At 37.2% G+C, this 25,063-nt stretch overlaps 1 protein-coding gene and 1 long non-coding RNA gene across 12 annotated transcripts in view; both read left to right on the top strand.

Annotated features, from left to right (window-relative positions):
• Positions 1-19,320, top strand: part of LOC114291054 (6-phosphogluconate dehydrogenase family protein) — a 54,578-nt gene extending 35,258 nt beyond the window's left edge. For 4 of the 11 annotated variants that reach the window (XM_028235056.2, XM_082887340.1, XM_028235061.2 and 1 more), the window contains 6 exons: positions 4,430-4,525; positions 5,274-5,416; positions 6,110-6,194; positions 13,551-13,607; positions 13,776-13,855; positions 18,891-19,320. In XM_028235056.2, the coding sequence (XP_028090857.2) occupies positions 4,430-4,525; positions 5,274-5,416; positions 6,110-6,194; positions 13,551-13,607; positions 13,776-13,855; positions 18,891-18,978 (549 nt within the window). In that variant the 3' untranslated portion in view covers positions 18,979-19,320. Of the gene's footprint in view, positions 1-4,429; positions 4,526-5,156; positions 5,417-6,109; positions 6,195-13,550; positions 13,608-13,775; positions 13,856-18,890 lie in introns of all 11 variants that reach the window. The other 7 variants (XM_028235058.2, XM_082887341.1, XM_082887344.1 and 4 more) reach the window with 5 other exon arrangements.
• A 95-nt stretch (positions 19,321-19,415) lies between these two features.
• On the top strand, positions 19,416-22,468 carry LOC145798702 (uncharacterized). The gene is made up of 2 exons (XR_014340129.1): positions 19,416-19,529; positions 22,206-22,468. It is a non-coding gene; the product is annotated as an uncharacterized LOC145798702 (long non-coding RNA).
• Positions 22,469-25,063: the final 2,595 nt, after the last annotated feature.

A 25,063-nucleotide genomic window follows, 5' to 3' on the forward strand; every position in this document is an offset into this window, starting at 1 on the left:
ACGTGTTATCTGAGGGGGGTTGTCACGACCCATCCCGCTCTAAACAGGATAGTGAGGTGATCGGACAATAGTTGCGGACTACCAAAGGCCTAACTTACAAAACAAGTTGGACTCTTAGAATAATTGGGGCAAATTATCCATTTTTAAGTGCGGAAGCCATACTTGTTTATATTGAGTCCATTTGAAACATCCATTCAGAGCAATGCATAACTATATGAAATGAAAACATACATTTCTCTTGGATTATTATCTTGCGTTATTACATGATCTATACAACAAAAAGCAAAATACAACGCTTTTGACAAAGCTTTACAAAACTAGCACAAACATACGAGACCAACTTCTTATCAAACTTCTCTTCGTAATTGAGCTCTTCATCACCTACATATATATATATATATATATGAGGGAGAGGGGTGAGCCATTGCCCAACGAATAGTAATATACTAAAATGGTAAATGAATGGACACCGACAAGCTTTTAAACATAGCATCAGATCATAGTTTGAACTTAGCTTTAACTTGAGCAAGACATTGCATAACTTGGCTCGCAAACATTTATTTAATGATGAACATATCTAGGATTTGCAAGGTGTTATTGGCATTAAACCCTCAGTAACTAGGTCTTTCCTGAAGGTGGCAAGGTGAGTTCAGCCATCAAGACATGACTGGTTATTCCCCCAATATTGGGACACGAGAATGTCATCTTAATACATGGTTACAAGAGTATATGATGTTCATTCATGATAAAACATTAACAAACTTTTCATAAACATAGCAGAGGTTTTGCATTTCAAATCATAGCTTAACAAACATGACTTTACTACACTACTACTCACAAATGGCTCTTGAATAAGGGTTCCTCCTCTAATGTGGTTAACCTACACAAAACAACATTGATAAAGCAAAATGCAAAATGAATGTGTCAACTTGACTTTGATTTTCTTTCTTAGCTTTCAATCCTATTTTAGGTCTTAAAAGAGTATAATGAGGTCTGGTGCATCAAAACGAGCGAAAAGGTAGAAATCGGGTAAGTGTGTTGGCAAATCCGCTCTTGTGGATTTGTTAAGCTTGGAAAATCCACACGTGCAGATTGAGACAATGACCCCTAACAATAGTGTAATTTCAATCCACTTGTGCGGAATTTCTGGCCGCACGAGCAGTTCCACGTAGGCAAAACGGGTTGGTGTGTGTTCTTGGTGTTTTCTTCCATTCTCTTCATTCCAAAGCTTGAAATCTTAACTCTAGAAGCTCCAAAACATGAATAAATGATATACGATTCATGAAAAAACTCATTTGAATGCATGAATTCAAGTTTAAACCAACCGAAAACAAGGTTTGATTCAAGAATTTCTCAACCTATTTTCTTTCTTACGCTTTCTTTCATTTCTTCATTTTTCTCTTCTTTTTCCTCTTGTTCTTCTTCTTCTCTAGCTCAAGAACTCTCAAGGCTTCAAGAACAATCTTCTAACTTCTCCAAGATCCTCTTTTGTTTTAATATAGAGATATTAATTAGTCTAAGCATTTCACTAATCCCTTATTAGGTTTAATTAACCAAGCTTAGTTCTAATTAATCATGCTTAGCCCTTAATTTCCATTAGTCTAATTAATCCTACTTAGGCTTTAGTTAATCAATCTTGGTTATAATTAATCAAGATTGGTCTCTAATTAATCAAGGTTAAACTTAATCTTGCTTAGCTTAATTAATCTCAATTAGGGTTCACTAATCCTACTTAATTAACACTTATCCCGATTAGCACAATGACATATAGTATTAAAATGACGAGTACGTTAGTCTAAAGATCTTTAAGCTCCTAAATTAGTGAATAGGTACATCCTAGCATTCACAAATCTAAACTTAAGGTGTCCGCTAACTCTTAATGATCTTCAAGTATTTTTTTCCTCTAAGTTTATTTAACTAAAGTATGCCTTTCACTTCTAAGTTCCTTACTAATTGTATTCATCTTCTAAAGTTTCGTCTTATCAATTCATATTTCTATCTCTAGGGCATTGTAAGGTAATTAAATTAAAGTAAGTAGTCAGTCATGTCATGTAAAAATACTTTTGATGTAATACATACTTGCATGCCATGTTCAAGAGGTGACCAGTTCTTAAGTCTTAATAGTTGATAGTGAAATTTACATATTCGGAGCTACCTAATCCCCCATTTGTAAGTTTTACCTTAAATATTTGTGTGGTAAGATGGTAAATTTGACTTAGGGTATTCAAGGATAGGTAATAATATAATTATAGCACGTTGCGTTATTTGGAGTGTCATAGTTGTTTTGTGTATGGCTTGTAAGTTGGCTTTTTTTTTTTGTGTGTGCATATTATGAAAAGATTTGCAGAAAAGTAGAGAGGTGATGTGATAGAAATAAGCCAATAGGCCGCTTATTTATGGTGTTGCCAAATGAGCCCTTAGATTAGGGAAAAGCACTATATATTATTTGTTATTTGTTATTTTTATTTTTTCCCCACCATTTCAGAACAAAAGAACCAATCATGAGTATCTATGTAGAAGTGGTATGATTTTGTCCATATATTTCAATTATGGATAAAATTATGAGTAATTTTCTAAGTATGTAGCACAATTAGTTTTGAATATATTGGCTTCATTTCATGAAACAATAAAACAATACTAGTACCAATCTTGGAGGTCTTGACAGAAAATAAACACAGTAAAATAAAGGTTGTCATTCTACGTATCTACTCCTACACAAATACTGATAAAGAGCACATACATGTACTCAATAAAATAAACTATCAGCCTTGATTTTCAGTTAAAAAAAAAAAAAAAAAACCTGTTGTGAAAAGTTAACTATGTAGGAAGTTGAATAACAAAGAATTGGCCAAATTGAAAATAAAAAAAGGTATACTAATTATAGTGTCTCACATCAAGTAAAAAATGACCTAGTAAAAAAATCAAAATATAAACCAAACCACCACAAAAACAAAAAGAAAAAAAGAAAAAAGAAAAAAGAAAAAAAAGACCCTGAGGATTCATGCATGATTTCAGTGAACCTTATTCGTCAAAGTTAGAAATGCATTTCTACTTGTCAACTAATTAAAAGGAGCCTAAAATTCTTTTATCATCATCCTATAGGTAAATCACGGGTTGGGTTTGGGGTGGGGCAAATCGGAGGGTGACGGAAGCGGGGCAGGAGGTGGGTTAATTTTGTAAGTTGAAAAATGAAAATATTAATAAAAATTATAGATAATTTAGTATATTATGAATAATAATTTAATTAATGAGACTTATATAGGATATAAAATAAATGAATAAAAATTAATATTAAGTATAATATTTTAGTATTTTAACTTTATTATAATGAAAAATAATTAAATTATATATTATATACATATAAATATATTTAATAAATATAATCGAGGTGGGGTTCGGGTGGACCGGGGTGGGGGAAGCAAAACCTGTCCCCTCCCCATTTCTTAATCGGGGCGGGGAAAATCCGTTCAGGGCGGGCGGGGTGGGGCGGTGGAAAATGACCATCCCTAGGTAAATGCCTCAAATCAAATATATTCCTTCAAAACACACACACACAATCACTTACGATTTTTTAAAATATAACTCAACTATTCTTCTATTTTTGAAACCTAAAATCAGTATGTCTAAGATTTGAAACAAAATCTAACAATATGACCCTCTATTTGTCATATTCTGCTAGCATATGCATATTACATGATATAGTAATTTTCTCCCTTAGCAGTCAATAATCATTCTTATGTCATACTATGCTAAAGAATGCTAAAATGTGCCCTTTTCAAAGTCTTTGTAATGTGAAAGTAAAGCTGGCAGTGTGAAGGTTCCAAAGTTACCTAACCCACTTTGATAAATATATATGAATTGGAAAGCCTATACATTTATCCAACCCATTTGGTAGCACTGGAAATTTAATCAACCTGCAGAGTTGTTCTGAAAAACACTAGACAAGACTAGAAGTGAAGTTGATAAATTATACTTGGTTTATGGTTGTCAATTTCGGGAGCTTAAGTTGAGTCTGTTTAACCAACAAGTTCAGCAAAATTTCTAATCCAGATCCAATTTTTTTTTAGGAGGGCTGTTGGTCTGGATTGAATTTTATGGGCTCTAGTAGATTGAAAAACTTGTCCATCAATTATAACTTTTTCTCTATGTAGCACCATTTTTGGTTTTGTTCATAACTAACAGTTCTTGTGTTGAAAACTTTTGCTTATGTCTTGTAATGGTTTAACATTGATAAGGAAGTTATGTGCTCCTTTTACCTTGATATAGTTAGTAGATTAGAAAGTTTGGTTTATCATTTATGACAACAGTTGGGTGCATAAATGGTTTACATGTGTAATTTAGGAAAAATTAGTTTGTTTTAGGTTAGTGTCTGCAAAAGGTAGTGCTTTTGGCACACTGAATTATGACAGAAGTTAGCATGTCATTCCAGGTTGGTGGCTTAGAGGAAGCTTATCTGGCTGCAAAGTCCTTGTTCCTCTCAATGGGCAAAAGCACAATTTATTGTGGTGGAGCAGGAAATGGTTCTGTATGTTCTCTTACATGCCTCAAGCCATGACATGTTTGTTTTTATTTATATTGTGGATGCTTTACAAGTTATGTTATTGGAAACATGTGGTCCCACTAATCTGTATTGTACATGAGTAGTAGTTGGTTTTTGATCAACTTCACTTTATAGCCTTATCCGTATGTTATTCTTGCATAGTCGATGGCCTTGATCAGTTGGCAATTCGGAAGCGGCTTGTATTGTATATGCTTTTCTATATGTAGGTATTTTTTGTTTCCACCAAGACAAGCAACTGATTATAAGTTGTCTTAACAAGGATATCAGCAGTTGCTTGGTTCTAACTGTCATGTCTCTACCATTCTGAACACTGGATGAGAAGTCTTCATTTGTATTCTTGCAGTCCAAATGCAATCATGGAAATGAACCAGACTTCATCAAATGGGTCCAACCTATAAGTCTGACCTATCTGATAAAGAAACCAATGTAGGAGTACATGTTCTTGTAGATAATTGATGGATATACGAATTTAAGTTGATTGGATTGAAGAAAATAGTAGAGAAGAAACATAAATAATGTGCTTATAAACTTATTTTGCTTTATATATTTATTTTTCATATGATCATTACATGGGCATATCCATTTATTTTTCTAGTATCAGATTGCAAGGCACGGAGTAAAGTAATAAATCTTTGTTTGGAATCTGCGCTTACTATTAGACATCAGATCTTTTCAGTAAGTATTGGGTACTTTGGCATGGGTTGTTATTTAGGCAGCAAAGATTTGCAACAATTTGGCAATGGCTGTGAGTATGCTTGGGGTGTCAGAAGCCTTTTCACTTGGCCAGTCTTTGGGAATTTCAGCTGGTACTCTGACAAAGATATTCAACTCCTCAAGTGGTCGCTGTTGGAGTAGGTAATGTGTACTATTTTTAATGTTATTGGTTTATGAGAAGTATAGCTTCAATTGTAGAAGGGTTTCTTTCTAGGAATTACATTACAAATAAGAGTCAATCTCTCCAACCACACAAAGCTCTTATGTCTGTGACTTCTTGTGACAAATATTACTGGTAACTTTAAAAGGTGAAAATGAAATTCAGGACTACAAATTATGGGATATGTGAATTTGAAACATCCTTGACCTCTGATGAAGTGTTTATGACTTAATCCTCTTTATATGAAGTGCATGTTAAATGAAAGATGAATGGTATCACACGTTATACTTAGTCTGTGTTTCTATAGTTCCTTGAGAGCATCTTCCATCAGAAGTTGTAAATGGTCCAACATTGAGTCCTCTATTAAATGATTCTATTTTGTTTTTCAAATAACTTGAAATTGTTAATTTTTTATTCCTAATAAGTTAATTATTGACTACACTACAAAGTGGGGGCACAAATGTCATTATCAAACTACATTTTTTTTTATTTATATTTCCAAGGTTTTTAAGCATAGTATGTATTAATGGCATGTACACTCTGTATAACTTGTTAGCAACATTGGCTCTTGTGCTTAAGATAGTGCATTAAGCTTCTCCCTTGATTTGGGGGTAATATGTGCATTTTATAGTGAGATTTCTTATTACTAATGACTTGATGCTGCAATATTACAGTGACAGTTATAATCCAGTGCCTGGAGTTATGGAAGGGGTTCCTTCTTCAAGGAATTATAATGGTGGCTTTGCGTCTAAGCTTATGGTATGTGGTTTAGTCTACTAGTGAATTAGAACTTTGTGCTTCAAATTTTATGTTAGCTATTAGAATGTAGTTTCTTACCAAAAATATGTCTGCATGCGCAATGATAGCAGTTGTATAGCGTAGTTACTAGCTATTACTTTTTTTTCCCCTATCATTTTTCCTAAAAAATATTTTTATGGGGTGGGTTGGTGTTGGTATACATCTTGTGAGCTACAACTTGTGCAGATGTCTTGTGTTATGTTGTGTTCTACTATGTTCATTGTGTGTGTTATAATATGATTACACAACCAAATCGAATCCCCCTCCAAAGATTCCGGGAACAAAGCCGAAGAGCACGTGCACTAGTTGGAATCCACAATTTGACACAAGGGATAGAATGACTAAACCGGTTGCTACCAACCGGGAGGGCACTTCGACAATCAAGTCAGTTACAATATCTCTCAAAGATAATCAACAGAGTAATGACAACTCTAGCAATTAACTCACAAGTAAAAACATACCTTTGACCCACGGGGTGCCTCTCTTTATATAGAATCAGTGCCCTCCTCATCCCAGAAGTCATACTTCAATAGGACACTTATTCCACGCAAGAATAACACTTATCCAGGATTCATCTCTCCTAGTTGGATTGGGATAAACCTCTCACAAGAGTCCCAACTTATCTAACCAAGGAATCAGTCTTCAACTAGGACTCAAGTCCTTCTCTGATTATCTCGGATCTGGTGTGATAACATTACACCTCGGCCAATAACATCCTTCCACGTGGCACCTCGGCTAACAACCAAGCCATGTGGATAAGAAGAAAATTATGTCCTCACAATTGCCCCCTAGCTCCTATTACCTCGGTAACCTTGAGGTGATGGGAGCTACCTTGGCCAACCTTCTAACACGTCGGTTGAAACAACTTGGTGCCAATTACACCTCCGACCGAGATCATGACTCGTCAGCTCTAGAATACTCGACCTCAATGTTTATCTTTACAAATCCTAAGTCTGACATCCCACCTAACACAGTGACATGGCATCAACCCATTGGTCCTCTTCACGTCTTTTCATTGTTGTGCGTCACTTCACTTCTGATGCCTCAACTTCCCAAAAATTTGAATCATTGCGCTGTTTGGTGCCTCCTCTTCCCTAAAACCCTTCTCATCCTTTCACTTTCATTCACTCAAACATCAAACTCTCTCTCTCTCTCTTTCTAGATACCTGCAAAACCATCATTTGTGCTTTGAAGCTCACCGTTGCCACACCTCCATGCACCATCTCCGGTCGTCGTCATTGTCACTTCGCTCCGATCAATCGATTCATCTCCCTCCATTGACCTTTAATCGGTCCCCATTTCACCTGAATCCAACCGTAAGTCACCCTCTAAGCCTTCACTTTTCTTTTATGTTTCTGGCGCTTCTTCTCTTGTTCTTCAATTTCCTCAATTTTTCCTTCGATTTTCTACTCAACCCCAGATTTTAGTAACAAACACTTAGGAAAAACCAGAAAAGTTCAGTTTTAGGCAAAAACACATACTACCCCCACTCCCTTTCACCATAGGAGTTCACCGTTGGAGAGTAGAGACCGAGGCTAACCTCTAAGCCTTTTGTTGAGATTTCCATATTCTGGTCAACATACACATTCGTCTTGCCGGTGATAACAACACTTGGTTAGGGGGTCTAGATTACATTCCATTCCCATAGTTGCCATCGTAAATGGTGGTGTTAGGTTTCCCCTAGACATCGTATTCTGAGAAGTCATGCACTTCTATAAACTTTAGGATCATCATAAGTATTGCTGAACTCAATCACCGACATGGCACAACCTTGGATTTAAGGATATCCAATACTGCTACACCATATGTGGTCTAAAAATTAAGATTGGGAAGATTTTCTGCCTCAAACCTAGATCCACCCAGGTTAAAATCATATCTGACCTTCCAGACTTAAACAAATCAGCTGGAGACGACTACCCCATTGTCTCGGGTAATTGGGAGTTTGTTCCAAACGATGAATTGCGACTTTTCCCGATCACCAGAGAGGTACTTGATCAAGGTGAGCGACACCCTACCCTCAACTCCCACTTCTTCCATCACAGATTTGCAATTTTTCCATCGATTTTCTCTAATATCTTTCTTCCTTCATGCAGTTCCTCTGCAACCCAGCAAGTCAGCTCACCGATAATACGTTCGCATTGACCAAGTCAAGCAGTTGCTTGGCTTGCCTATTGACATATGGACTGCTAAACTATACCGTCACTTACCAATCTCCCGCTATCAACAAACGCATCGATCTCCACACCCCGACAAGATCAAGTCTTATCTTCAGTGCCGACATAAACTGAGGCTTCTGCCCCCCGTCAAGCTTCTACCTCTGCTATTGCACAACAACCATCTCTTACTCAACGCTGACGTAGACACCGACACAACACAAACCAAGTAGAAGGATCTCGTTGCCGACGTAGATGAGGCTCTGATCCTCCTGCTTACGATATAGAGAATCCACCACTTGCTCTCCTAGCAGCTTATCAAAGGGTTACCATTGCAGCCATGCCCGACGAAATGTCTCGCCAGATGGAGCCCATTCCCGATATCTTAGGAAACTTGCTTGGGTCAGTGGTATCTATCCAGACCACACATAGCCGTTCACCAACCCTGAGATCACGACCACATCGGTCCAGGAGTCAACCGACCTCCAACACCACCCGAGACACCACTACTAAAGACCATAAGACTTGATCCCTATTTCTTAAAGGATTCCCCCTCTTGCTGCTACGGAAACTGAGGCAACCCAAGCTTGAGTTGCCAAAAGGGCCACGCTTGCCCAAACTAGGAAGCCTATTGATCCAAGGGAGTCCATCCCCGAGGACGAATGGTACCCTGAACGCCTTGTTGGCACCTACCCTCTAAAAAGCGGAGACCGAGCTACTGTGGACCCAATGGTGGCCACCTCTTTAAGCCAAGGAGTTCTCCCAGGGGACATGCAAACCCTGGAGAACTATACTGAGGAGCAATCCTTTGTTAGGATGATGTAGTGCTCCATCATGGTAACATAACTTTCCCTTTATACTTTTCTTGCATACTTAACTTAAAAAAAATTTGCAATGATTTCTATCTTTGTTCCACAGGCGATCCAACATACCATGATCTGGCCAAACGGGTCGACAAACAGAAAGCCGAGCTCATGACTCATGTGGCCCAGAGTGTTGACTACCTGAGGAAGTTGAATGCAGAAAGGAACAGAAAGCAGAGGGATGTCTACCAAGTAGGAAGGCAGTAGAACTAGCCGAGGCTGCGAAGGAACAAGCTGAGAAAGAGAGAGAGAGGAGATGAGACAACAACTTGCTGAAGCTATGGCAAACAAGGTAGCCGAGATCAAGGCTGCTGATGCTCAGTGTTACTGAGATGGCCAATTGGCCATTCGTGACCGCTATGCAGCCCAATTGAATGAGGCCTTCAATCGAGGTTATGTAAACGGGTGGAAAGCTTCCCTTATTGCTAGCGAGGTACTAGAAGAGTCTCCTCTTCACGATGTCACCTAAATTGCACTTCCCTTTCCCCCTAGAACCAGTTCCATCTGACCCTCCTCTAGCTGATGTTGCAGCTACCTAGACCACCGATGTGTCTTCTCCCACTTTCATTGAAGGTGTCTTGGACTTGACACTTGACGATATTGATGAGGAGCATGCCATTAAAGCAAACATTAACAATGTTGTGTTGACTTCACAAACCGAGAACACTGATGCCGAAATGGCAAACGCTAAAGCTGTGGGTAAAAGTAAGGCTGGCACCACCGCTGAGGAGACAGCTCAGACTTAGGGTTCTTCCTTACTTTTTTCTTGTCTTTACCTTTTGCTTCGTTCTGGATATCGGTCGCTTTTGAACTTTTGTAGGGCTAATGTCCCCATAGTTGTAGTGAACTTTTCGATTATCAATGAAGTTTGCCTTTTCTTTCAAGTCGTCTCTTTGTCTTGCAACTAACTTGTAACTTAAACCCTTAGTAAAAACCCAAATTTTCTTGAGCCTTGATCTGGTCAGGACTGGCTTCAAATGTGTGTAAAAATATTATTACACAACCAAATCGAATCCTCCTCCAAAGATTCCGGCAACAAAGCCGAAGAGCACGTGCAGTAGATGGAATTCACAACCTGAAACAAGGAATATAATGACTGAACTGGTTGCTACAAACTGGGAGGGCACTCCGACAATCAAGCCAATAACAATATCTCTCAAAGATAATTAATAGAGTAATGATAACTCTAGCAATTAGCTTACAAGTGAAAACATACCTTTAACCCCCGGGGGTGCCTCTCTTTATATAGAACCAGTGCCCTCCTCATCCTAAGAGTCATACTTCAATAGGACACTTATTCCCCACAGGAATAACACTAATCCAGGATTCATATCTGTTTGTTGGATTGGGATAAACCTATCACAAGAGTCCCAACTTATCCAACCAAGGAATCAGTCCTTAACTAGGACTCAGGTCCTTCTCGTGTGATAACATCACACCTCGGCCAATAACATCCTTCCATGTGGTACCTTGGCTAATAAATAAGCCACGTGGGCAAGACGAAAATTATTTCCCCACAATCACCATGGTAGGTACTCGTGATATTAAAAAAAAACAAAAACCAATAGTGAAGTTCCAAGAATAAAAATCACCAACCCAATTAGCATTGACATAAGCCCAAAGGGTCAAATTGAAATTCGAGGATATCCACAAGTTTTGAAATATAGTAACCACGAGCATAATGTAATATGTGCAACAAGGAAGCCAAATGAGTAAATCGAGGTGCAAAGACAAACTGACTAGCCATATGAACAACATGCGGCGAGTCACAGTCAGAAAAATCTAACGACCAACCTATTCGTGACATAAATAGGATCATCAAGAGTAACAGTATTAGAAGTATAAAATTTTGCATGTAATTCCCTAGGATTATCAGTTGACTTAGCATTAGTGAGTCGAGCATGATGGAGTAGTGCACGAGGAGAGTAGTGCCCTAGTTGAGTTCCCTGCTGCACAAGTGGTGCCATTGGCTGCACCACTAGTTGTACCATCTTTGATAGACTTGACCCTTCTGATTTGGGAGCTTACATAGGCTTTGTTGAGGGCTAGAGAGGCCTAAGAGGCATAGTTTCACCTGCATGAGTTCAGTGTCACCTTGGCTATGCAGGAATTTTGCCACAGTGATCCACTACTTTTCTTGGGGGATCCAGATCCCATAGCAGCGGAGATTTGGTAACGAGGATCACTAAGATCCTGTACACAACAGATTGTGGAGGTTGTCCTCCGTATTTCTTTCACTAATCAGTTTTTAGGTGTCATTGATATGTGGTGGGGGTTTGTTTGCAGCACCATCGCTATTGATGCTTTGGAATGGTTGGCCTTTACTAAGTTATTCTTGAGGAAGTACTGTTGGAATGTGTTTTACATCGCCTGGAGTTGCCCCTTCTGTGCTGATTATAAGTTATAAGTTTTCAATTTCCCTCTCCTTAATATCTGGGTTTTAAGGAGAAGTGTGGGCTGGGCTGAGCTCTTCAATTGGGTATCAAAACTTGGTTGGACCTAGTGTACCATTTGTCCGTCTATTGCATGTTGTGGTCTAGGAGGGTGTGTTGGAATGTGTCTCACATCGCCTAGAGTTGCCCCATCTATGCTGGTTATAAGGGTCTAGTTTTCCTCTCCTTAATACTTGGATTTTAAAGAGAAGTGTGGGCTGGGCTTTTCATTTAATACTTTCACCCAGTTGCTAGGAATATCCAAGCTAAGGGAAGCCTCCAGTGTGCCAGTGTGAGACTAGATTGCCTGGCTTTTTCTGCTTGGATCTGGAGTTAATCCATACAGAGGTGAAGAAGAAAGAGAGGTTTATCGATGGGTTGATGCCCCTTATTAGGACATCCTTGATAGTCCTTTAGCTGGTGGACTATGGGAAGGTTATCAAGAAGGCCTTATTAGTGGAGGATAATCGGCGGGACAACAAGAGGATTGAGGCCTAGTGTGCTTCTGGGGCTTCTACTTCCTCCATGACAGTATGAAGTGGCCGAGAGAGGTAGCTTCTTCTAGTTTGACAGTGCAGCCAGCTAGGCCTGCCAAGACCTTCACCTCTGTTCCTGCGAAATCTGTCCCGGAGTTCTGACCTGTTACCACTGTAGCCAGACTGGGCATAGGAGGATTGAGTGTCCACAGAGACTTTAGATTCACGCCCCGAGTTCAGGGGCTGTGTGTTTCATATGTGGCTAGTCAGACTATGTTAGACGCTTTTGCCCCGCAATCAGGGCGCTTATGGAGCATCTAGTTCACAGCAGTTCAGGCCCCCACAGTACACTCCCGGCTGTCAGGGCTAGAGACCACCCCATCCAGCAGCTTCATACTAAGATTCTAGGGCGACGCAGAGCTTGTACAGGTATTAACTATGTATACATAGACCATGTGAATGTGCCATGTTTTGCTGTCTGTAGGGGCATAACATATTTAAGTTCTTGTAATACCTTGATGAGCGAATACAATGGAGACACAGCCTTTTTTTGGGTGAATAAGAGAAATGACCTTATGCATGGGTTAGTATAAAATTTCAAGAGCCAGAAATTCCGACGCCCTTCAAACTTGATTTGTGGTCTTGTGAACCACAAGAGTTTATAGGAAAATCCATGGAAACAACATTGTAACAATTACATACCTGTCACCTAGCCTACACTAGTCCCATTTCCTCCAAGCTTTTCTAGTTGACCTGCCTGTTCTAAAGGAGGATGGAGTTCAAGGAGATTACTAGGGTCACTTCAAAAGAGTGCAAGAAGCATCTAAAAAGGAGAAAGAGATTGGTGTTGAAGAATGTCGAGCCATCCTGTTGACTTTATTCTGAGATTATATTTTGGTCACTTCATATACTATGGCTTCTGGTGCGTATATACATTACGCTGATGTTGTGGAGGCTGACTGAGAAACCATGCAGCTGGTTATAGTCTTGTTGCTGAGTCTTTTGCAATGGAGATTTCCTCATCTTTGGAGTCCCTTTGGGGGGCTTCAATTTGCAGTTAAATCTGAAATCTCCAAATGTCAAATGCACTGCAATCCAGAGGATCTCTTTGAGTTAGTAGGAGCTCATTTGTCCCCTGCACAAATCATTTATCATAGTGGTATATCATAGAGGTTTTTTTTTTTTTTTTTCTTTCATATGTTAATAATGCACAAGGGGTGACTATTGGTTCAATGGTTAAGACTTGGCCTAATAACTTTGAGGTTATGGGTTCAAGTCTTGGGACCACCACTTTGTGCATTATGCCAAAGATTAAGTGTGTACTCAATCTTTCCCCTCCCATACACACATTAATGTGTACTAATTGAGCGTTTTTTTTGTTTTTTGTTAATAGTGCACAAAATTTGTATTCATCCAGTTCATTGGTCATATTTGTCTTTGGTGTTTACAGGTTATTGCTTCACTTTTTATATTCCTTTGCTGATTAGTCCATTTAATTAATACTTTTCTTAATCGAACTTTTGGCTTGTGTTTCATTTTCTTTTCTTTTCCTTTTTTACTGCACTGTGTCACTCACTGACCATGAGCTAGTACAATTATGTCATTTTGCTTCATGCAGGCCAAAGATTTAAGTATTGCATTCGCAGCCGCCACAGAAGTTGGTGTTAAATGCCCATTGGCATCTCATGCAAAAAAAATGTAAGTCCTTTTCCTTGTATGATCCAACTTTTGAAATTTTCAGGTTCTTATTAAATAGCTTCTAAGAAGCGCCTCCAAGATGGGAGCCGTGTTTGTGTTAAACCCGATTGGGACACCGTCACAGCAAGGACGCACTTGTCCATGTGTTCAACACGCCAAATGGTGTGTCCATTTTTTAATTACTATTTATTTATTTGTAGGAAACATTAGGGGTATGGGTGTCCTTTGTTTGGACACACCTTAGGACACCTTTGTAAGGTTTTTTCCAATAATTTTATAATGCTGATTTGGGGTGAAAGTAAAATATATGGAAATAAAGCGGGAATAAGTAAAAAAAATAATAAAAATACATCAGCATATACATCAATGCCTCTCTCATGCCCAACGTGCTCACTCGACAGCACTAGTGGCGTGCAGGTCAGGGACGCGCACCATATCCATCCTTGAGTACTCTGACTCTGATACAATGTTACACGGTCTTGCTTAGGGATTGAGGTCTACCCAAGACCGTTTAACATGGTATTAGAGCTTGGTTGACAATCGAGGCTTTGATCATTTGCTTCTGTTGAAGATCTTGTGACGTTGGTGGTATTTTGATGATTAAAGAAAAGATTGTCAAAGAAAAATCTTCTAGCAATTTTTCTTTGGAGGAGAAACTTAAACATGATAATTACATCTCTTTGGGTGGTAAGCTTTGAATATATTACTTGTCACTTTTCTCATTTTTTTTTTTTTTTTTTTGGGATCTATCCTTTGGAAATTAGATTTGTTTGCACAAAGTCCAAACTTAATACATGTAATTCAAAGGGGCCTTAAGGGAATAATTGGAGACTAGTCCTCCAATTACAAATATTGGACGTGTCCACCCTGTGCTAAGTCTTTGGATTTGCATTTGTACCTACAAAGTAGAGATGAACACAATCTCTTGAATATGTCCGAATTGAATTTTGACTTGGATGATCTTGAAGCCCTCATCGAGCTCTATGATGTTAATACTCGGATTGGGGATCGGTTCAGATTCTAAGGGCTCTAAATGGAAGGTTGAAGTTGTGTAGTTGTGGTGGAGAGAGAGTGTAGAGAGAAGAGAGGTATAGAGACACAGAGATATAGTAAATTAAGAGAGGCTGAGTTCTCTGTAGAAAATAGGAAAAGGGGTTTCAAAATACTAGGCTGAGAAGCTGCCACGTCGCAGCCTGCACAGCTTGGTTGCTCATGCGGTGGCCCTGCCGCATGTGCGGAGGAATTTGGGCACTTGTGTGGAGGAATTTGGCCTCTCGTGCGGAGCTTCAGCAGAAAAGAAACTCAGTGTGGCCGCTCGTGCAGTGGCCCTGCCACTCGTGCGGAGAATTTGGCCGCTCGTGAGAAGCTCCAGTAGAAGGGAAGCCCTTGGCCTCTTGTGCACTTTTTGTTTCAAAAATGTTTCTAAGCCCTCAGTTATTTTCATCATTATGCCTGAAACAAAAATATTGAATACACTAGATGCCAAAAGATATTAATGTTGCCCCAATCACAATTGGAAAGTACGATCTGTCACACTAAGGGTCTGAACTCGGCATCAACATACCCACATACGGGATTTCAAGTCGGGTTTTAGACCCGGGACGCTACACAACCGCTCCTTGAGAATAACCACTAGCAATAAAATATAAAAGTGCATGGTATGCAATGTGTTTTGAAATCATTGTTATACCAATCTTTAATTTGATAAAGTTAACACATTCTATTTCCATTGAAACTTCAACTCACTCAAAATTTCCAAGTGAAAAAGTAAACCGAAAATATATGGGTTACTAACCCAAAAGACTACGGGATAGAAATCACATGCGGGTTTACAGGCTTACAATGACGTTCAAACTCATTACCCATATCCTTTCATTCACACAACTTCAATATGGGCCAAAACAAACCCACAAAAACGTGGTTCTCAAACCCAAGTCAATAACATCAACTTTAAATCAATAAAAGGCCTCAACCTTAAACATCAAATCTAAGAAACCCAAACCTCAAAGTCTCTTAGCTTTCTTGAAAATCTTCATTTCCATTATTAATCATTCCGCACTATAACCATTCTTTTAAGTTTACCAAAATTTCTCTTTTTCATGAAAACATCACTAGTTTCATCAGAACTTGGAGATTCCACAAAGTCCTCCAAACCTCTACTTTTTCAAAAGTCCTCACACATCAACTCTAACTAACTTACTTTATACCACAACAAAGCATAGTATGGTGTACTTTGAGTTAGGGCTGTTCATAAAATCCACTGACTCGCACAACCCAACTGACCTGGTCTGACCCCGCCACTCCATGGTCTGTTTCGATGACATTCTTGGTGGGAAACGGATGTTGAGCAACCAATAAAGTGAGTTTCGGTTTGGACAGCGGATTCAAAATGTTCCATCCGAATAAAATCCGACCGAAAATGTACATTAAATGTGGCATGATTCCATTTGTTACTGCCTTGTCATTTTACACAGCAGTATTTAATCTTGATCAGAGAGTTTTATTTCACCAATACACTTTCATTATTACAAAGCCTTTTCCTCATATATATATATATATATGTTTTTTTTTAATCAATAACGTTCTCATTAATTTTTACTCTGATCAGAGTGTTGTCACTTCACCAAACACACTCATCATTACAAAGACTTTTCCTCTTTTCATTATCATAATCCCTCTCGGCCTCAATCAAAATCAGATAGCTTCTCTATCTTATCTTTCTCCCTCTCTCTCATTCATCTCATCACTTCACTTTCTCTCTCTCTCTCTCTCTCGTCCCACTATCTTAATCACCTCACATATTCACAGTAGCTGAGGCAATTAGATGGTTGATGGGCTGAGATTGCAGTGGAGATGGCGTTGAGATGGTGGTTGTGGTGTCGGCGTTGGCGTTGGCGTTGAAATCCTTTTCTCGAATCTCCTTTGATCCTCTTCCTCATCCTCTCCCATTCTGCTCTGCTATCTCTCCTCCAGAATCCTCATCCCCTCATCTCTGATCTTTTTACCACTGAGGAAGATGCCGGAAGGTTGTCACACTACCGACCGAAGTCCGACTGATTTTTATGCAACCTGAAGTAAACGGTTTCGAAGCAGTGATGGTCGAGATCGGTTGATATATTCTCTAAACCGAAGCATCCGGTTTGGTTGACGGATGACCGGAAAACACGATCCGATCCAATCCGACCTGTGAACAGCCCTACTTTGAGCATTCAAGAAAGGTCACTAGCCCGAAGCATAATGTCCTAACTGCATGCCAAATTCTGTACTCTTCCAATAACTCACCCAAATATCAAATAAAATACTAAAAATCACAAATAATGAAGTAATAACTTAACAGAAAATTATATAAAGTCTGCTCGAGAAATATATCAAACAATACTACAATTTATTAGCACTTAAACATGCTTAATCTGTCATTTAGATATCCAATTCCAAGATAGGAATTTTTATCACATAAAAGCCCTATTTTTTTATGCTCTCAACGTACTACCTTTGGAATAAATCAATGCATGTATCGTATATATTTACAAGAAACAAAGAATAAGTAGAGATATATGGTGTCAAACACTTTTTCTTAAACATTGAAGCTAAAACAATTTTTTATTTTTTACTTTTTAAACTAGAAACATAAAACATGCTTTCCAAAGCATGAAGCATAAAGCTAAACATGGTAACTAGTATATTTGAAGTAACTAGTAAAAATCCCTACCCACAATACCTTTAAAAAAATGGAAGAGATGTGGATAGAATGAAGAGCTCTTCAATCCTTTAGAGAATGGATGGTCTATTATAATAGTTGTGTGCAAATATTGGTTTTAGTCTATTATATTGAGGGCATTAACAAAATGATAATGTTCTGAATGGATGTGTGCCAGCTTTGGGATCATGTGGTAGTCATAGAATGCTAGAGTATTAACACTTTTTGGTATCACTTTTCTTTCCCAATTAGATATGCAAAACTGTGACGGTGTTCCTATAGAGACTGGGCTTCACCCATCTGATGTGGCACAATCCAACCCACTCCTCATTTTCGATCATTAAAGTTTGACCGTTATCGAATTTTCTTGATTCATTATTGGCTTACTGTGTCCTTATGGAAACTTTTAGTCAATGAACTTTGGCATAAGATAAATAAATTTAGCACGAGATTTTTTTTTTTTTTTCCCCCTCTTCTAAGAATTCGAAGCTTAATGTTGCCAAAAAAAAAAAGAAAAAAAAGAAGAGAATGAGAGAGACAGAGAGAAAAAGTGGAAGTCTGAGGGGACATTCGCATCTATAAACTTGAGCAATTCATTTACTGCATGGTCTTTGCTAGACAAATCTCTCAAGCTCGAAAAAGTCACCTTAATGTCAAAGCTTCAATTTTTTTTTTTTTTTTTTTGTTGATAAATACGTCAAAGGTTCTATTGTCCTTGTGCTCAATATTAAAGAATAGGGTAAATTACACCGATAGTTCCTATATTTTGGTTCTTGTGTCAGTTTGGTTATTATAATTTTAATTGACTCGATTTTGACCCTAAATTTATGATTGTCTCAATTCGGTCCGATTGATTACAATGGTTATCATTTTTTAATGAAAAATATGCATATGAGCGGGAAGTGTTATATTTTTAGGGGAAAAATTATGAACTTGATTAACTCGCTGAGTTAATCTCAACCAACTTAGATATCATTTTTTGTCAAAATTTTTAATGATATTATCAACTAGATCAAATTGACACAAATTTAAAATTAAGGATCAAAATTAAGTTAATTGAAAATGTGGGGATGAAAATGACTCTAGGGGCAAAATGTAGGGAATCTGAAGCCTTACAAGATTAGGGTTGGTGAAGAATTCAAACACAAAATTCTTCAGAGAGAGTCTGTCCCGCTAAAGTTATTTGACCTAGACTTCTTACGAGGACATGGAATTGTAAATTGTAATGTAGCATTAAGCTTTTGTCGATGAGAATGAGAGAGATACATATGATAGATTGTGGCATGATATATCGGAGTATAATTCTTCTCATGATGATGTGAATTTTTGTTTCTTCAGATTCACGGAGCTCTGTAATCATGGTCATGGAATGGAGGACTTCTCCTGTGTCTTTCGCCATTACTACTCAGGCAAGGAGGAGCCTTAATTTTTTTTATTAGTAAAAATACAATAAAATAAAAAAAAGGTTTCTTTTGTTTACACCTTAATTTTCCCATTGTCTTGAGATCTCATTGTTATTCCCACCATTAGCTTTGATCTGGTTTAGTTAATAAAAATAAAATAAAATAAAAAAAAAGTTTCTTTTGTTTACACCTTAATTTTCCCATTGTCTTGAGATCTCATTGTTATTCCCACCAGTAGCTTTGATCTGGTTTAGTTAACCTCCTGCATTAAGGAGGTTCATTATTGAATAATTGTTGTAAGAAATGTTTGTAATTTTTCTTTTGTTGCAAACTCAATGGGAATGTTAAGCCAATCTTGTTCATCATTTTATTGTTGTAAGAAATTGTGAGTTTTTTCCTTTATTTTTTATGTTTTCATTTCATTTTTTAAAAGGGATGTTCGACTTTTGTTTGATGTATTAGAACTGAACAAAATTGTATAGTTTGGAATCACACTGCCGAGCAAAAAATACATATATGGTAATCCACTGCCAAGCAAAAAATATTTGTTTAGTGACCCACTACCGAATAAAAGGTACATGCCCGGTAACTCATTACTAAACATTTTCAGTTTCATTTTTTTAACATTTTTGTTTTTTCTGCTTTGAAAGATTATGCTTCTATTCATTGTAGCAAGGTTAGTAGTGCATTTTTAATGGACTATACTTATAAATTCATTACAGACGAGATTTGTTAGATTTATTTGCTTGTCATCCAGTATCTCCGAAAGCAAATAATTGGATTCTTTTTTATCATATGTGTACTAATGGATGGAAGAAAGCATATACTAATCACACTGATCAATTTCGTACATTTGTCAACCCTGATGTAGTAACTATCAAAATTATCAACATAGATATATTGTGATAGCATCTTAGCGTGTTTTTATAGATGTTTGTATTAACAAATTTGAAGATAAGTATTGTCAAATTTTATGAATGTTTTTATGGATGTACACTTCATATTTTTATGAATTCTTGATGTTTTAAGGAAAGTAACCCTGTAAACGTGCAACAACAAATGGTTGGAAAAATCTAGTTTGTTCGGCAACACATCGGAATAATCCAAATTGTTTGGCAACGTATAACCGAACAAGCCCATCATAAATTTAAGAAAAAAAATGATAACAGATGAATGGAAAAATATAGTTTGTTCGGTAATATAACATTGGAGTAATTCAAAAGGAATATGTGTAATGAGAAAAATCAGTAAGGGTTTTGAAAAGGGTTTAATTTAAAGTTTTGGTATTATAAATGGTGTAATGAGAATTTCAATTATTTCTTAAAGGTGTAATAAAAAAAATAGGTGTAAAGAGAATATGTTGTGGTGTAAGTAGAATTTTCCAAAAAAGTAGGATAAAAAGACTAAAATGCCCTTCCATATATATAGGTACAGAGGTACATAGAGACAAATGGTTCATTTTCTAAGCAAAAATTGAACTAGAAGCAAATAGTTTTAGTGTTGTGAAGTTTGAAGATATTGAAGGATTTCATCATGTTCTACCATTCGTTACTTTCCAATCAACCATCAAAAATATCTTTGAAGTTCCAAACAACAAGCAATACCTGGTAAATCCTCTCTTTTGTAGAAACATTCATATATTGAACTCTCAAATCTGTTTAGGTGTTGTTTGGTGAGTTTGGTTTTTAGCCAAAACGCCACTACAAATTATCACATCATTCTCTCTATTGTTCTATACGGGGTTTTTTTTTTTGGGTTCAACGTCAAGAAGCCAACTAAAATAGCTAATTCACAAATTGTGCCTTAGTTTTGATTTTAATGCACTTAGTTTTCTACAGTTCACTGGTGTTCAAAAGTACCAACCTCTAATTCTCACTTGTAGTTAGTATCTCATTCTATGTTTTTCATGAATATTTTGTAGTTTTGTTAAAAGTAAATGTCATTTTAGAACAACATTATAGTCAAATATAGGGTTTTAGATTTTTCATTGTTCAATCTAGGGTTTCTGTGATTATTGTGTTGTGAAATTGAGTAAAATTGACAATGATAGTAAAATTTTACCTTCTTGTGTTTTGGCTTTATTTTATGATGATAATTAGAGTAATGTTTGTGTCATTGAATTCAAAATTGAATGACAAGCCAATCATTATGGCTTTTTTTTTTTTTTGAACGGAGTCAATCATTATGTTTAATATTGTTATTTTTGACATTGACTTAAGTCACTCTAATGCGAATAGTTATTTATAAGATTTTACTCTTATTGTGTTGTAAGTTTGTTCAATTGTGTGAATTTTACATTTAGAGTTTATCCATGCAGACCTACTAGTTTACTATTGAGCCTTGTTTTATTTTCTTTCATAGTAATTGTTTACAATCACTGTTCTGATGTCAATATTGTTTTATGAATGTTTATTGTTCAATGTTCAATGAATCATCCTTAACATCATCATCAAAATACTCAAAACAATAATTCCTTTTTGTTCACTTGAATATCACAAAATATTATTTGGCCCATTGTTATGTTAATGAATAGTAAAATTTTATTGTTTTGCATAGTATAAATCGCAATGCTTATTGGTTACTACCTTTAATTAGTAAAATTTTACATTGTTGTTACATGACAAGTTTATTATTCTGAAATGGGTATAACTAGAAGTAAATGCAAAGATGATGATGACGATTTTAACGTCAAAGCAAATGTTCAAACAAAATGGGTCCTTGTAACATCCAATGAAAGTGATCAACCAAATCGTGAATTAAACATAAAGGCAATGATGAGAAGGATGATGATTTTAAGCTCAAGGGAATTTGAAAATGTATTCGTGGCATCTTTTAGTGAGGCCCTTGCCTAGGGGTAACAATACCATGGCCCATTAGCCCTTGCTTCGGGGAAACAATACCATGGCCCATTGGCCCTTGCCCGGGAAAAACAATACCGTGGCCCATTAGATTAATTGAAACATAGAGATCTCTGATGATAGACCTTAATGGTCTACTTTGAAATATGATATATTGATTGACCCGTTGTAGCCTCATTGGATTGACTCTGGTGGTTGTATTGATATTGGCACATTGTTACTCTATTGAATGTACCACATAAATTGATTTGAATGGTTATTGCTATTGTGATACAATGGATTCATTGTTAAACAAATTGTTGTTCGAGGAAATGGATCATTTGTGAAATGGGAAATTATGTTTTGAATCTGGGCTCTAGTTCACTCTTATATATATATATATATATATGTAGGTGAGCAATTGGAGGATCAACATTAGAGTTTGCCTTAGAGTTCGCCCTTTGTCAAGCCATCTAAGATGCGCTTTTGTGTCGAGGCATTGGTTTTGTTTTGTCAGCATTTTGTATTTTGTTGAGTCCTATATGTATATGTGTGTGAGATATGTCTTCGTGTTTGTATATGTTATAAAAGTGTATTATGAATGTTTTAAATATTTCAGTTATCATGTATGCACAAGCTCAATGGACATTATTATTTTTGTTTTGCTTTCGTTTTAGGCCCCGATATTATTTAAATATTTTGAAATTTTGTCTTTGAGGTCGAAGGTAATCTAGGATTACTGGCCGGTTACGATACTAAACCTATAGAGGCGGGTTTGGGTCGTGACAATAACACTTATGGTGGTTGAAATTTGTAATTATTTGTGATTAACATAAAAACTAACTAAAATGATTAACGACATGTACACAATTAGCGATTGAGGGTTGTTTTTGATAATTTTTACATTATTGTGACGCAAAACCCTAAGATGGCACGTGACTTATTTGAACACTTATCGGTATTTGGTTTTGGGATAAGGGTGAATGTGCAAGTGGCACGCAGGGAGGTTATGTACTCCTGGCAGACTGTTCCACAGATGCCACAGCTTGGGTATACAACTTTGGGTGTGGGCATCCTTAATAGTTACAGTTGGTAGCACTTGAATATTTGACAAAGGGGGGTTTTCAAATTAACCGTGGCCATGACTTGGTGGTTGGTAAGAAAATCTCTTTGGTGAGATTTTGAGTGTCACCTAAACTATTGAAATTATAAAAATTATTTTAAGGGTTGTTATATTTTTATTCTATTAATTTCATTATTTTCTCTTAATTGTCATGGTTATTAATCTGATTATTTTCTCTTGAAAAGAATCGTAGGTTTGTTATGTTTTCTTGTTGTGTTGCAAAACTCATGGAGTATGTTTTGTTGCCCTCGTGTTTTATGCCAGATTTTGACGAGGGCCGGAAGCTGAAATTGAAGCCCCTGCTAATATAGAGCCTTGGCTACCTTAAAGCCATGACTTTAGCAAAATAAAATTTTACTATCTTATGTATTAATGATTAAGGATTAAGGATGTTATAATGTTTCTTAATATTGTTTTTGGACTTCTAATTTTATTTATTTATTTAGTGTTGTTAAACTTTTGGTTGTGTGAGAACTGAAATTTTCCTATTAAGATGTTAAATGTTCAATTTAGTAAGTTATTTTGTTATTTAATTTCTTATGATGCTTCAAAATTTTTTTTGGGGCGTCACAATTTGAAACTAAGAATGATTGATTTTTAATGAGTTTTGGATTGGTCATTGAGCTTTCAATTGTCCAAAATTCAAAATACAACTCGACAACAGAAAAACAAAGCGTAAACAGCTTAAACATGGCAAAATACACTTGTTGGAATAGAAAAGACTCAAAACAAGACCTTAACAAACAAACCGTTGAGCCCTCTCCCTTCTTGCAGCTTTCAAATCTTGGCAGAGAATAACTTGGCCGACTGGGTAATTAATTAGCCGGTAGACCAATTAATTAGTCGGCCGACTGATTTGGTTGATAGCCAGCCAAATTATGAGAAGGAGAAGTGGTCGGTCGACAGAAAAAGTTGGCCAGCCAACTGGACAGGTAGTGTGACATAATTGGAGACAGCTATCATGCCAAGGCACCATCGTCTATAAAAAGTGATCTTCACATGCTGTAATGCCATAGAAATAAGAAATAAATATTTTGCTCTTGAAAATGGAGAATTCCCTCATTATGCTCAATAAGTGGATGGCCCTAGACGGCGCGGATAAAGTGAATTATGCCGGATTTGGCCTAAACGCACTTTTCTCCTTAAATTGTGCCCCACTTCAACTTCCGTTTCTTCGTGTAGCTACTCATTGTTGGAATTTGGTCACTCATGTATTCCGCTTTGGGACACAAGAGTTATGTCTGACTATTGAAGAATAATTTTAAGCACTAATGGAGCTTTCTCGAGATGAGGAAATTTTACCCCGATTAAATTTTGGCTATGCACAAACCCCTTGCTCAAATGTGTGGTCTGGAATCAAATGAAGCTCAGTCTTTAGCTTATGCTGGCAAAGTGAATCTTTTCGCCTTGATTTGCCGATTTTCAAAAGTTGGTGATAGAATGTCACGACCCAAACCCGCCCCTAAAAATTTAGGTCATGACCGGCCAACACTTGGCCTCAAAGCTTTTGACAAAATATTCGCATAATAATGGGGCCTAAAGCGGAAGCTAATGATAACAAAACGTCCTTTGAGCAATGTATATATGCCTGGATTGTAAACATGTGACATTCTATATAGCTATGTACACATCATACACAGCCCACGATCAACTAGTCTTAGTTATGTACAAAAGTTAGTAAATCAACAATTACACATGCTAGTAAGATATGAACAAAACCAACGACCCTACAATATGTGATACAAAAAATATTCTACAAAAGGCAAAAGGCTTCCACTTGGGGAGGCTCGATACTACAGGGTGAACGAAGCTCCTGAAGTTGACCTAGGGTTGTCCCTTATGCTGCTCACCTACATAGACATATGTAAACAAAACGAAGTGAGTAGAGCTCAGTGAATAATAATAATGTAAAAGATTCGAGTGAATAAGCATATGTCTTAGAGAATATTTATCTAACGTTACATGTCTCCTTCATCATATTTCGAACGGCCTCGAGCCCACATAAGACGGAACGGCCTAAGGCCCAACGTATGACAAAACGGCCTCCGGCCTAACACAATACAAAACGGCCTCGGGCCCAATATAATACAAAACGGCCTCAGGCCCAACATAATACAAAACGGCCTCGGCCCAACGTATCTTATCATG

Source organism: Camellia sinensis, chromosome 9 (assembly GCF_055761805.1).
Source record: "Camellia sinensis isolate YWXY chromosome 9, ASM5576180v1, whole genome shotgun sequence".
NCBI lineage: Eukaryota > Viridiplantae > Streptophyta > Magnoliopsida > Ericales > Theaceae > Camellia > Camellia sinensis.